At 36.3% G+C, this 13436-nt stretch overlaps 1 protein-coding gene across 5 annotated transcripts in view; it reads left to right on the top strand.

Annotated features, from left to right (window-relative positions):
* The window catches only part of LOC103137937 (catenin alpha-2-like), an 84839-nt gene that overhangs the window by 59231 nt on the left and 12172 nt on the right, over positions 1-13436 (top strand). For 4 of the 5 annotated variants that reach the window (XM_016671405.1, XM_016671403.1, XM_016671402.1 and 1 more), the window contains one exon: positions 5881-5987. In XM_016671405.1, the coding sequence (XP_016526891.1) occupies positions 5886-5987 (102 nt within the window). In that variant the 5' untranslated portion in view covers positions 5881-5885. Of the gene's footprint in view, positions 1-5094; positions 5179-5880; positions 5988-13436 lie in introns of those variants that run through there. The other variant, XM_016671404.1, reaches the window with a different exon arrangement.

Raw genomic sequence — 13436 nt, 5'->3', positions numbered from 1 at the left:
TCATAAACAAATCCCATATGATGTAGGATTAGAGATGAGCACTCACAACTGACCTATTTATAGGAGACCTCTGTTGCAAATTAATCCCAAACACTAAACATTAACTGAACTGTGGTGTGATTTAGACAAGTAAAAACACTCAAGCTTTAAAATACAAGCATATTGAGAGGCTTTACACTTGATATGCAGATTTAGAGTGATGACACACAACAACCCAAACTCTGGTCTAATAGTGACATTGTTAGGCATTCTCACATGAAGTAAAATAGAACATATTCATTTAATTCAGCATTGATTTTGGTTTAACAAGTGGCAATACTTCACCTCTAGAACATGCAAAACAACAAGACATTATTGCAAATATAGAACGGGTATATTTTTATGTTTTCCAAATTTGGTGGTCACCATGAAATTAAGAAAAATACAATGGCAATGGCAGTTAATCCAACTGCCATGTCAATTGAGTCTTGCATATTTCATGCATTTCAATATAGCTCTTCCGAGAATAGCAGTACATTGCATTACTGGAATACCAGTTCCCAAAGCATATTGGCTGCTTTGTTAATTTCAGTTTTCATGCTTTACTTTTAGCAGATTTTTTATTAGACTCTCACAATTTGGCTCTAGAGAGCAGTGATTGCTGTCACACTAGGGTTTGACATCTGCTTTTAGAGATGCCCCCCTGCTCCATGCAAGGATGTGTGTTTAACTCTGCTGTGAATTTGGGTCAGTGTGGACACTTTCATATTATAGCAAATGACAGGGATTGTACTAACAAAGCTAGTTGGATATGCAGAGAAAAAGAAGAACCATGGTTTGGTTCATGCAATAAGCAGTTTATACTGCATGGCTAAAAAGAAAAAAAAATTACCTGTACTAGAACCAGCAGTTAATGTTTTAGTATTTTTTATACATTTGTTATTACAGTATACTAGTAATTTCTTGTTTAAATGTTTTGCTGCCATTATGTTTATCTTAAGAGCAAATGTAACTGTTAAAAATAATTTCATGCTTAGTGTATAAAATACATTTTAAAGATTTCTGTTTTTGAAAAATGTTTCTATTTTTCAAATGGAAAAATCTGATTTTTGAGGGCTACATGGCAATTCATCTGTTTTCAGTTTTCTGGAAGTTTGTTCCAGAAGTGAGCTGCATAAAAACTGAATGCTGCTTCTGTATGTTTGTGGGGATGCAGGGCAGACCAGATCCATAAGACCTGAGAGGCCTGGAAACCAGTCATTCAGTTTTAAGGAAACTGACTGACAACATTATAAAACATATTTGGCTTATAATGCCTGCGACAGACTGGCGACCTGTCCAGGGTGTACCCCGCCTCTCGCCCGAAACATTCGCTGGAGATGAGCTCCAGCACCCCTCCCGACCCCACTAGGGGAAAGGGTGTACAGAAAATGGATGGATGGATGGATGGATGGTTTATAACACTGTGAAGCTGGAGCTTGAATAACCATCTGTTTTGTAGATACTTTAGTAACAGTGGAAAAACGAGTCTTGGGAATAGGATAAACCATTGTGTCATATACACCAAGCCTTGTGACATCATGAAGTCTAATGTAGTTTAATATGCCACCAGGGATTTAAAAATGCCACTACACACTAAATAAACATGACCAGGTGATTCATTAAGTGAGTACATAGGACTACTGTTGCTTTTGTTGCAACACAGNGCAACACAGAAGCAACAGCTCCATGTTGCTTTGTGTTGTGCATGAACACAAGCCAAAATTGATTTTAAGAAACAACCTTACTTTTTTATCACCAATTATTTTCGCAAAAGAGCTTGACTCAGCAAAGATTTTTTTATTTTTATTTTTTAATTTATAAAATTACTCTTATGTTTTGACCCGTGTGGCAGTGAAGCACATAGTGATCGAGCACCGACAAACGATTATTGCAAATCGACAAACTGCACGGGGTAAACACCTGGCCAAATGAGACAATCGCTTCGCATCCGCTCGCAGTTGTCTCTCTGCCATGTCATCAGCTTTAGCTTTTAGAAGAGCTGACACAAGCAGAACAGAACCTAATATTGTTTAATGGTCAATAAAAAACAACAAAAAACATTCAGGAGACCCTGCATCACCTGACAAATGAACCAACTTACTTAGGAAAGCAGCATGTGGCAAACTTGTTTCATGTCCCATTATGACAACTCTGACATTGTTGCCAACCTTGCACCTTCATAATGAAATATGTCATCCAGTCAGCAGTGACGGAATGTAATATATGTGACACAGGGCCCGTGTCCAGCTTAGCACTGAAGTGAAATGAGAATCAATCAGGATTGCATAGGAATGTAATGGCATAATGCTTACATTACGTCATTGGAAGAAAATATGACTTGGCAAAATGACTGACTCAGGACACCAAATTGGCATGAGAAACTGAATAAATCAAGTTACAATTGAGAACATTTGCAATTATTTATTTTTAATTAACCCAGTACTTACATCAGTAACAGATATGGGTATAAAAGGCATTGAAAGTCAATGCATTTAATCCAAGCAGTCTTGTGCAATATTGTGCATACTGAATTACATATGTATGTGTGTGTGGGGGGTTCTAGGCCAGAGAGAAGTGATCACTTTTACTATTTTTGTGTTGTTTCCATGAAAGTTTCAATAAATATAAATAATTGTCTTAATATTTTAAGCCTACATCGTCCCTTCCCAATCTGTATCCATACTCTAAGCTTTTATATGGACTTGTAAGTAGCCTTGGATTGCGGGGAATAACTGGGGAAAAAAAATAAGGGTGACACATGTTATACAGTAACAATCTCCACTCTTCCATCTGTGTGTGTGTGTGTGTTTTCCTTGAAAAGTTAATCTAAATATAAATTTTTGTAGGCAATTCTTGCACTTTGCAAAACGTTATTTCTTATGTGCATGTTTCCCTTATCATTAACAAGTCTGCTTATTGCATTGCGTACACTGGTGTCTTACCTTTTGGTTTGACTATCTTTGGTTCCAGCTTTCTTCATCAATTATTCCTGTACCAGAAAACGTGAACACTCAGTATATTTTGTCTTGAATAGGCAGACATGATAAATGAACTGAGGCAACTGAAGTACTTTTTGAGGCCAACACACAAAACAAGAAAGCTAATTAACAACACAACCACACTTTGATGAGCTTTCTATGCCAAACTCAGCAGGCACAATATCTGCAGGCTAGTGATGAATTGGACATTAAAAGGTCTGCTTTGCAGTTCTAAAACAAATAGCTGAATAGCAGCACTTAGTGAAACTTACAAAATCTCCTTGTGTGTAAAAATAAATAAATAAAAAAAAGATTGCTTACTACAGATTTATCAGTTTTGTGTAGTCGTCAAGTAACTTATGTTACTGCTGGGCATGTCTGTGTTTAGACTATTTGAAGCAGATTGCATGTTGCAGATTAGGTGACATTAATGATATATGGGAGATTAATGCATTAAAGAAACAACCAGAAGTGTTTTTGGTCAGATCTTTTGATGTTAACATGTATTGTTTTGTATGTATTTACATTTTTTTCTTAGAATTCAGGATTACCATGCAATGTTTCATCAGATCCATGCTCCAATGTCCAATTTTTTTAATCCTTACATTTTGTAAATTTACAGACATGATAGCAAAAATGCTGCTGATGAACTAAAATTTAATTTCAGATTTATTTCAGCTGAAATAAAATGTCAGCACTTCAGCACACGTAAATAAGATAAATTAGACGAATATAACATCTTTATATTTACTTGTCCTATTACCTGCCCCAATATTCACTTTGAATTATGTATGCTTTTTAAGGAGTAAGAGAGAGTGATGCTTTTTTTTTGTTTTGCGTTGTTAATGGCACTGCATCTGGCGGTCAGTTAACTTGGTTTAAGCAAAGGCCATAAGTGCACTGAGGCAAAAGTAATAGCCATTAAACTGCTTGGCTTAATTTATGGCAGCAGACTGTACCACTGCTGACCTTTTGTAATCCACACCTCAACTCACACAGCTTATTGTAGTCACTCCTGAGAAGGAGCAAAGCAAAAATAATAAAATAAAATGTGGAAACTGTGTAACTTAAAACTTGTCTGAATGTTACTAAAAAAAAATAAATAAATAAAATGTTACATTGGTTTTGATTCCTTTTACACATTTTCTTACCTCATGAAAATATTCAAGACGGTGCTCTGCTGTGAACTCCTTAAGGTATGGATGGCAATCTGATCAAAGTTATCAGATTTCCTACTATACTTCCACCCTAAACTGCTGTGAGTAGCATAAGCAGCCCCTGCCCCAGATATGTCATAGTTATTCACATTTTATTATCCCTTTTGCCTCACTTACATTGGCAGTACACTCGGTCAGTCCCAGCTGGCCCAATGCAACGCTGCCTTCTGCTGACACACACCGCACGCCACATGCCAGCTGTTTAGCCTCTGGAGTAAACTTATATAACATTTGCTAAATTTGAATTATTTTCAAACATCAGTGTGGAAGAAAAGGCTCTGACAAGCTAAGAAGCTGATTTCTGAAATGCTGCTTGGTTGAAACCATTTCTAGTTTTGCTTTCACAGAAAATTGTTTTTTTTTTGGCATGGTACTCAGATAAGTGTGTAGATCCCCCCGCACTCCCCTCCCTTTTCTCTGTTTTTCTGTACTGTTTTCAGTGAACGATCTCACTTTCCAGACCCGCAGCAACTCTGTATTTTTTTTTTTTACCAACAAAGTTTTAAGTAATCAAAATGCTGCTCAGACTGTGAACAAATGTAGGCCAAAAACTCTGCTGAATAGCAACTGGCTCAAAATGTTTACAAAGAGTAACATCTTATTCCTCCAGTCCAAGCTAAACTTAACAACTTAGGTAATTAAAATTTTGTAGAAAGTCGTATTGTCATGCAAGAATTGACCTTGAAATGTGATTGCGGTTCCTAACAGTACGGGAACTGGTCAACCATTTATGTGTGCTTTGCTGTTGTCCTCCTGGCTTGGTCGATGAATAGAATCAGGATTTGCTGAGTGTCACTTGACCCTCCTACCCCCAAATGTTGCTTCAATGAAAGTGATTCACATCACAATGCAGCTTTACAAAAGCAGCCACCAGTGTCACATGCAGACGAGCCAACCTAAGTCTGCCACAGCCAAATATTTCTGTGCGTGCAAATGGTGCCAGTGGATTTAGAGGAACATATGTATGCAGTTTTACTTGATTTTGTCGTCATTTCAGGACTTCACGGTTAACTTTTTGTTTTTCCAGGGGATTTTGTGTCATCTTGTAGCTTGCTTCGTTTCTGTTTTGATAACTGATGATTCAAAGTAATTTTCTATAGTCTGCTCTGTACTGAAGGCACTGATTTAACCTTTTACATTAAGGAATTGCTTTTCTGTTTGAAATATCCTTGTGGACCTACAAAAATAACATTTTAATCTATTTTAATGGTGTTCTGGAATTGTCATAATAACCTCAATGTGCTGTGCTTTCAAAGACTGGTGTGTGTGTGTGTGTGTGTGTGTGTGTGTGTGTATGCCTCATTAATTCCTCGCAGTTTATTTGGGATGAATGTTTTTGTTTTACAAATGTTTATCACAAATGTTTTTGTGCAACCTCTTGTTGGTGGAGACAGTTTTTTGTATTCACCAATAAGTGTTCACATGCTGTGAATTTGGTTTTTAAATTGTCAATTTAAAAAAAAAAAAAAATCATAAGTTAGTATCATCAACTGTTTGAAATTGGGTCAAAAGTGCGTACTGGTTTTCTGAGTGCCAATCTACACAGCTCAACACTTGTAAATTTACAAATGTTATCATATTGCCTGTAAACCACTTAAAACTAAAATGTATTATGAATTGGCAGCTTTTTTCCCTAACTATTTCTGTCCATCTAATCCCAACAGAGACCATGACGACTGCCACTTCCCCTATTCTATTGAAATGGGACCCAAAGAGTCTTGAAATCCGCACCTTGACTGTGGAGCGGCTTCTGGAGCCCTTGGTCACACAGGTAGACGAAGAACACACTTGATATGTATGAAATGGAGTTCTGGCAAAATGTAACCGGTTCTTCTCAACATGCTGAGGCACTGAGAATGTGTAGTAATAATGCGCAAAAGAAGTTTACGTCAAACTGCAATTTGCATTTTCCCCATTTCTGTTCTGAAATTAGGAAAGTAAGCACCTGTGGAACTTTTTGCTCTTAAGAACAAGCAATAAGTTCCTTAAAAATGCAGCTCCATTCAGTTTCCATCTCACTTTTCTTCCATAATTTCTCAGCCTTAATACAGTTTATCCTTTAGTTGACAGGAGTACTTTATGTAAGATATATGGGGAATCATTGCTGGAGGACTGAAAAGTAGAATCTACCTCAACTCCCAAAAGTGAATTACGATAAAATGAGGAGACTGTTTCCAAACACCATGACTTCTGTTGCATGTATTCATACTACTTGCTAAATGTGCGACACATTTAAACAAAAAAAACGATATTCAGTTTGTTACCAATTAAATTAGATTTGCATACAGACGCCGCCGTGATGGACTGGCGCCTGCAGGCGGCGACCTGTACCCTGCCTCTCGCCCCTTGACGACCCCACAAAGATAAGAATGTTAAATCATGGATGCATACAAATGCTCTTCTATTTGAACAGTAGTCAAAATTTAATAATGATTAAGATATAAAACTGCATATTAATTTTACAAACATTTGTCTTTTTTTTTCTGGACTGATTCACTTTTTGTTATCCCCATAATATTTTCATTTAGAAAATATTACGAAGTGGAATCCGTAGCCACAGCTACTCCATCTCTGCCACAGCTCATTAAGAGATAAACGACCAACATTTACTGCAAGTTTTTATTTTGAGCATTATAAAAATTATTACATAGATGACAGTTCTAAGCTGTTTCTAACTGTTCCTCTTGCTAATATGAATGCAGTTAATCATAGTTCAAATCACTCTTTTTTTTTTCAACTGTATTTAATTTTAGTTTTTTGAAACAAACGCATTGTTTTATTGCCCTGACACTTTGAGATGCAGTATAAGAATTTACTTTTTTATGTATAAAGGCTAAATGATGCACCCTTTCCATATTTTATAGTGCGTATATTGTTTTTGGTGCACAAAATATGTGCATTCAGTGACAACAGAACACAAAATTGTTTTTAAAAATTCATTCAAAAGTCCAACAATAAACTACTTTAGCACATAAATCTCAACCTCTTTTTTTTTTCTTAAAATAATAATGAACACATTTTTCACTGCAGGACATGATGTTTCCATCCTTGCCTGTGTCAGACACAATGTTGACAGTGCTGAGATTACTGAGTGTACCAGCAGCCTTCCCCAGTGGTCTGGTGTTCCTCGGTTGACTTCAAAGTGCTTTTTATTTTTAATCAAATTTCCTGTTTTCAAACTACTTGCATGACCCCTGCAATATTACCTAGAGATTTATCAACCCCTTCATCTGTTTAACTTTCTTTGTTGCTCCATTTTGTAAAATAATGTTTTTTATTATTATTATTATTATTATTATTATTTTAGAAAACAAATGTGCTTTTCAGTTTTTGTAAAAAATGTGCCTCTTAAATTTTGCAGATTTGTTTCTTATCAGGTGCTTCGATGACCTTGTTAGCTTATATGTTGTATGTTGTCATTTTACATACAGATTATCTGGTTTTACGTGTGTGACTGACTGTATGACAAAATCGGGACAAATCTCCCTCACTTTTACATACATGTGTAACCTGCATGATTTTGATGGCGTTGCATCACTTTCTTTTTGTAAGAAAATCATTATATAATCCTACTGCTTTGAGTTGCATTGATATCAAGTGTTTGAACAAACATTGCTAAAATATGAAGAAAATGTAAGCCTGTCCCAAAAATTAAGCAGTCAGGCAGATTTTAAAAAAATAATTTTAATGGCTCTCACTTAGAGAGTTTCACTGTGCCTCTTTTATGGTGCCTTGAGTTCGCCACATCCGGTCTTTGTTCCTTTTGAGTGGTCATCAGACTGACAGGTAGCTAATTGCTTAATGTCAAGGGATGGGAAGCTGATGAGGTTTTTTCAGCATGGCAATGCTTGACTGCCTTTGCATCAAATTATGTGAATGTTGAAGAGCATTTTTCATAAAAAATATTTTCACATTAATGTCTTGATTTTTATCCTTAGAGAAACTTTTGGTATCCACTGATTAATAATGAATGTTTTCAGAGAAGTCTGTTCTTTTCATTCTTGTGTAAGTTTTCTATATACATGAAAACTTGCATATTTTCTTAAACGTATTTTCTGGTAATTATAAATTTGAAGTTCTTTTTTAGATTTAAAAAAGTTTTTTTTTTTGTTTTTTTTTAGATCTACGTTTTTCTAAAGTGACACATTTTTTAACACAAACACATGGATAAGGTGCAAATCAAACTGAAGCAGTTTACTTTTAGGATTTACAGAAATTTTGAAGCGTTTTTTTTTTTGTGTGTGCATGTGTGTGTGAGAACCAGGCACTGTGATTGTTTTCTAATCAACTTGGATGATTGAGGATGTTTGTACAAAGAAAAGTCGGCTATTTCAGGAAGACAGACAATCAGGCTTCCCCTGACATTGGTTGAAATACCAGTTTTATTTATCATGACCAACTTTATCATAGACCAGCTAGTGAACCTAGCAGATATATTGCTAAAAACGGAGGATCCGTCTTCATGGCTCTGTGTACAAAAAGCCTGCCTGCAGATAGCGTAAATATCTTTTATACTGCGGGCAATAGCAGCATTTCTTTAAAGGATTATATGAAAGCAGCCCTCAGGGGCAGGCAAAAAATAGCCACTGTCTAAGGTTGTGGTCCCCAGCTCCTGTTTTGAGGGGTCTGTTGTGTAAAGCTTAGACATGTTCCTGGTCCAACCAAATCCATTTCAACAGTTATTTACCTTCAGCATGCCTTTATGTTCAGTAGAAGCATGACAGTAGGCTTTAAGTGCATGAGTTTAAGACTACTAACCTAAGGATTTTTTTTCATTTGCTGCAAAAAACTTACTCCTATCTTGTCATATAGACCTCACATGCTATATTGCATTTTACGTCAAGTTGATCCCTTAAAACTTTAATACTGCAGGATTCAGATATTAATTGCTTTATTAATTATTAAAATTCTTCCCATCAATAGACTTGGAGTGGTTGACTCTGCAGTAGGATGCTTTTGGGGGGGTTGGCTCCATCTTTGGAATAGTTCAGCAAATAAATATTTGCCACTTGGGGGCATTTTAAAGACTGATAATGGAACATTTGAATTTAAACTCAGATGTAGATGGTGAGATGATCATCAATTATAGATTGTGACTTTTCAGCAGGGAGGTCCTGTATTTGGTCTTTTATGTTTCTGCATGATGTGTACATGTTCTCCTCTTGCATGTAAGGGTTCCCTATGGAGGCACCACTTTCTCCCAGAGTCCAGAAACATGATTGCTAGGTGAAGTGACAAATCTAAAAATGCCCTTACATATGGGCACAGGTCCTGCAGATTTCTCCTGTGTGTTCGTGGGACCATTGTTGCACCCTGCCACTTGACCAATGACTGCTGGAGATGGGCATTAAAAAAAGATCAGAAGTGTTATTTACAAATTCGGAAAAGTTTTATGAGGATTAAAGCTGTTCAAGCAACTTCCTGAAAAGTTGGTGTAAAAGTCTGAATGAGTAGTGTGAGAAAGTGTTTTCCCCCTCCTGTTTTCTAATTTTTTGATATGTTCGTCACACTTCAGTGTTTGTGTTTGGTTGTGTTGCAAAACGGAAAAAAAAAAGAAAAAAAGAAAAAAGATGAAATCAGACAGGGGGCAAACCTTTTCAAACAACCGTACATCCATTATGTTTTTCTCTTCTGAAAATGGGTCATGGGTTAACAGGTGATTTTATTTGGCTTTTCTTAATATTTACCCATTCTATTGTGCTTTCAAAACCTCAAAAGGAGAAGTTCTGATCAGATGAGCATGTCTACTCTTAGCTTCCCTTGAATGATAAAATGCATTATCCCATTTCTAAGACTGAGCCCTTGGAGGAAGTTTATGTCTTTTCAAACTTAGTCTTTCCAGAAAGCTTTCCTTAGCTATTGAAATCAATGTTATATTTGAAAATGATAAAACAGGATACCAAAGTCCAATGTGACTTACTGGTAGAAGCACTGCTTTATTTTATAAACCATGAAATATAGAAATGTTTTATTCATTAAAAATGTCAAAAGCTTGCTTCAAATATTTTTTTGCAATTTAAATTAGTCATGTTCATATGTCCATGTTTGTATAAGAAACAAGCTGTGCCTGTGTTGTTTTGTGATTACTCATCCTGATTTTAAACAGACTTTCTCTGCAGGACTCCTCTGCAGGAGCTATTAACAAGCAGAGAGAGCCAAGCCACTCAGATTTGAATATTTAAAGGTATTTAGGTATATTTAACTGCTTTGGTCTTGTTCTCGCACAAAAGCAACAGAGTAATTACTTTTAGTTTCTTTATTACAATAGACCCATTTCATGTTTTGCGATTTTTTTTTTTATTTTTTTTTTTTTTCTCTAAAAGTTTGCGTTTCGCTTTAAAACAAAGGCAAACAAAATGAACATCATTGTTTGTATATCAGAAATGGGGAAGCAGTGGTCCCCGTTGCTTTCTACCATTTGCACTCACAACAACCGAAAATATTACTTGCAGAATAGTACCTCATCAAAGCAAGCAAAGGACCTTTTCTCCCTTTAGACAGCAGATGTGATATTTGCAATACCATTTACTGTGAGCTTGTCAAAGTAGGACTAGAAAAAAATCGGGCCTGTTTCAATTTTGTTGTCCTTTTGTGCTCTTTGCAGGCTGTGACTGAAATAGATTAACTGAAGAATTTATCACAACATGTATTTGTTGACTCCACAGTGTATAATAATGTAGTGGGAGGAAACCTGAAGGGTGGTGCTTGCTGTCAACTCTGGCTTGTTTTAGCACTCTTTGTTTTTATGCCATCCAAAATTGGCTATGACTTTTGGTTGGCACCAGATGAACAGAGAGTTTCTAGTCATGGGGCTTAACATAAAGTGGGGTGGGGGTATGGTTGGTGAGGGGATTAAGGCCTCATGCTGCATCACTGTCATAATCCATTAAGCTAGTGGAAAGGAGTCGGCCCGGACCTCAAACAGTTTTTAGAGGCAGGGAAAGATGCTACACCTCTTGGTGAGTTCATTGAAACCACAGAAGAGTTACTCTCCGAGTTGGGTCATTTAGGATGAGTTTTGGGTTATATATTTATTTTTTCCATTCAGGCACCATTTAAGATGTGCTTAGCAAGTCAGGTTAAACCCAGGAATAACCTTAATGCAACTATAATCCCATACTGTAGACATCTCAAGTAGAACAAGTAGGACAGAGACGAGTGTATTAAAGAGGGTTGCATTCTGCTTGCTGAAGCTTCAGGGTTGTACAGATTTGTACTGTACTTATTTGCACAGAACAAGTCAGAAAAGGCATTCTGACTGGTCTGCATCTATCCAGCTGCATATAACAAACTGCTTGGCACCTTTGTATCAGAACTAGCATTCACTTCTGCAGTTTCGGCTACAGTAGCGTAATTGTTCCTATTATGAGCCAAAAAGTCTTACACCAGTTTCTGGTCCACTATTGACACCATTCACAAGTGCAAAGTAATTTATAAAGATAATACTGTAGGCCTTAAAGTTTCATTCACATTTACATTCAGTCATTCACCTTCTGATACACACATCCACACACTGATGGTGGTAAATTGCTACACTGTGGCCATGGCTGCCCTGGAGTAGGCTACCATTCACCGCTGCCACCGGCCCCTTTTAACATACAGACAACAATTGTCATAAGGATGGTTGTATACCGCAACAGTGGACGGCATAGAGAAGGGTAGGAAGTTCTTAAAGAGACGGAGGCCAATTTCAAGGAGTCGGATAGGGTGGGCAGTAAAATTTCTTTGAAGTTGTTTTTGATGTGTGCAGCATTTTCATAAAAACTGAAAGTGAGCATTGCTTGTGCTATAAAATGGTCCTATGTGTCTGGAAAATACAGGATACCCCCCTAAAAGCACTACACGTTTTTCCTAATAAGTCAGCTTGTTAAAGATTGTAGAAGATGGCATCTTCAACGATAACCCAGTGGCTATTAGCAATTTGGATTCTAACAGCTATGGTTAGAAGGCTTCATTACATGGGTCACTAACAGCCTTTCCAGTACTTTCAGGATGTTTGGATTTTCAAGCTACTGGCCTCTGGTCATTGTCGACAGATGGATGTACTTTTTTTTACTCCTCACAGAAAGGCAGGATGTTTTCCAAATCACTTTAATCTAAACTTGAAGGTTGAGGTAGGGTTAAGGAGGGGATGAACACTTTTGGCTGTGTAGACTATGCTTTCATTTTTATTGATCTTTTATGAACAATAAGGATGAAGTAGGCAGGACTAATGAAAGTGCAGTTTTGAAAAACACGAAGACAGCTCATTGAGGGGCAATGTTTTAGTTACTAACACATTTCATTTACTTTAGTTGAAATAACAGTTTTTACTGCTCCCCAGGATAAGTTTGCAAAATTTGCCAGACTTTCAAACCGTCATTGATTTTCAAATGTCAATGATGTAGAGTTTTTTGAGATAATCATCAAAACAAATACGTAGTGAGAAAATAATTAAATCTGTAAGTGGTCTTACAACAAATACTTTGTAGACTGCAAGAATAGCCAGCTGATTCTTAACGATGCTCTGTCAGCATCTGTCCTTTCGTTTGTGCTCTGAGGTCAGTTCTGGATCTTGTGAAACACAGTTTCATTGGTCTTCGTGATGTTATCTTTTGACACTTTGCGATTTCAGCATATGGCTTCCCCAGGGTCTTGAACTGCTGTGCACAGATGCTGCTGTCCTTCTGTTTTTTTTCTTCTTCTTCAAAATAGAGAAAACTCTACACAAGAAAAAAAAACATGACACAACTTATCCCTTTGGCTGCAGCAAAGAATAACAATCAAAATTTGAAGCTAAGCTCCGTTCTTAAATTTATTAAGCAGTTAAATAAGTTTCTTTGAAAAAATAAATTTTTGATACGGGCATATTGTAATATGTTCTTTGAGTGTACATATAAGATATTGTATTTTAAAGCTGTTTCATATATATGTGTGTATGTGTGTGTGTGTATATATATATATGTGTATGTATATATATGTATATATATATATATGTATGTGTATGTATATATGTATATATATATGTATATATATACACTGCTCAAAAAAATAAAGGGAACACTCAAATAACACATCCTAGATCTGAATGAATGAAATATTCTCATTGAATACTTTGTTCTGTACAAAGTTGAATGTGCTGACAACAAAATCACACAAAAATCATCAATGGAAATCAAATTTATTAACCAATGGAGGCCTGGATTTGGAGCCACACACAAAATTAAAGTGAAATGTTCCC

This window comes from Poecilia formosa, unplaced genomic scaffold (genome assembly GCF_000485575.1).
Source record: "Poecilia formosa unplaced genomic scaffold, Poecilia_formosa-5.1.2 Scaffold44, whole genome shotgun sequence".
In the NCBI taxonomy this organism is placed as follows: Eukaryota; Metazoa; Chordata; class Actinopteri; order Cyprinodontiformes; family Poeciliidae; genus Poecilia; species Poecilia formosa.
Note: the sequence above shows the minus strand (reverse complement) of the source record. Positions and strands in the feature narration are given on the sequence as shown.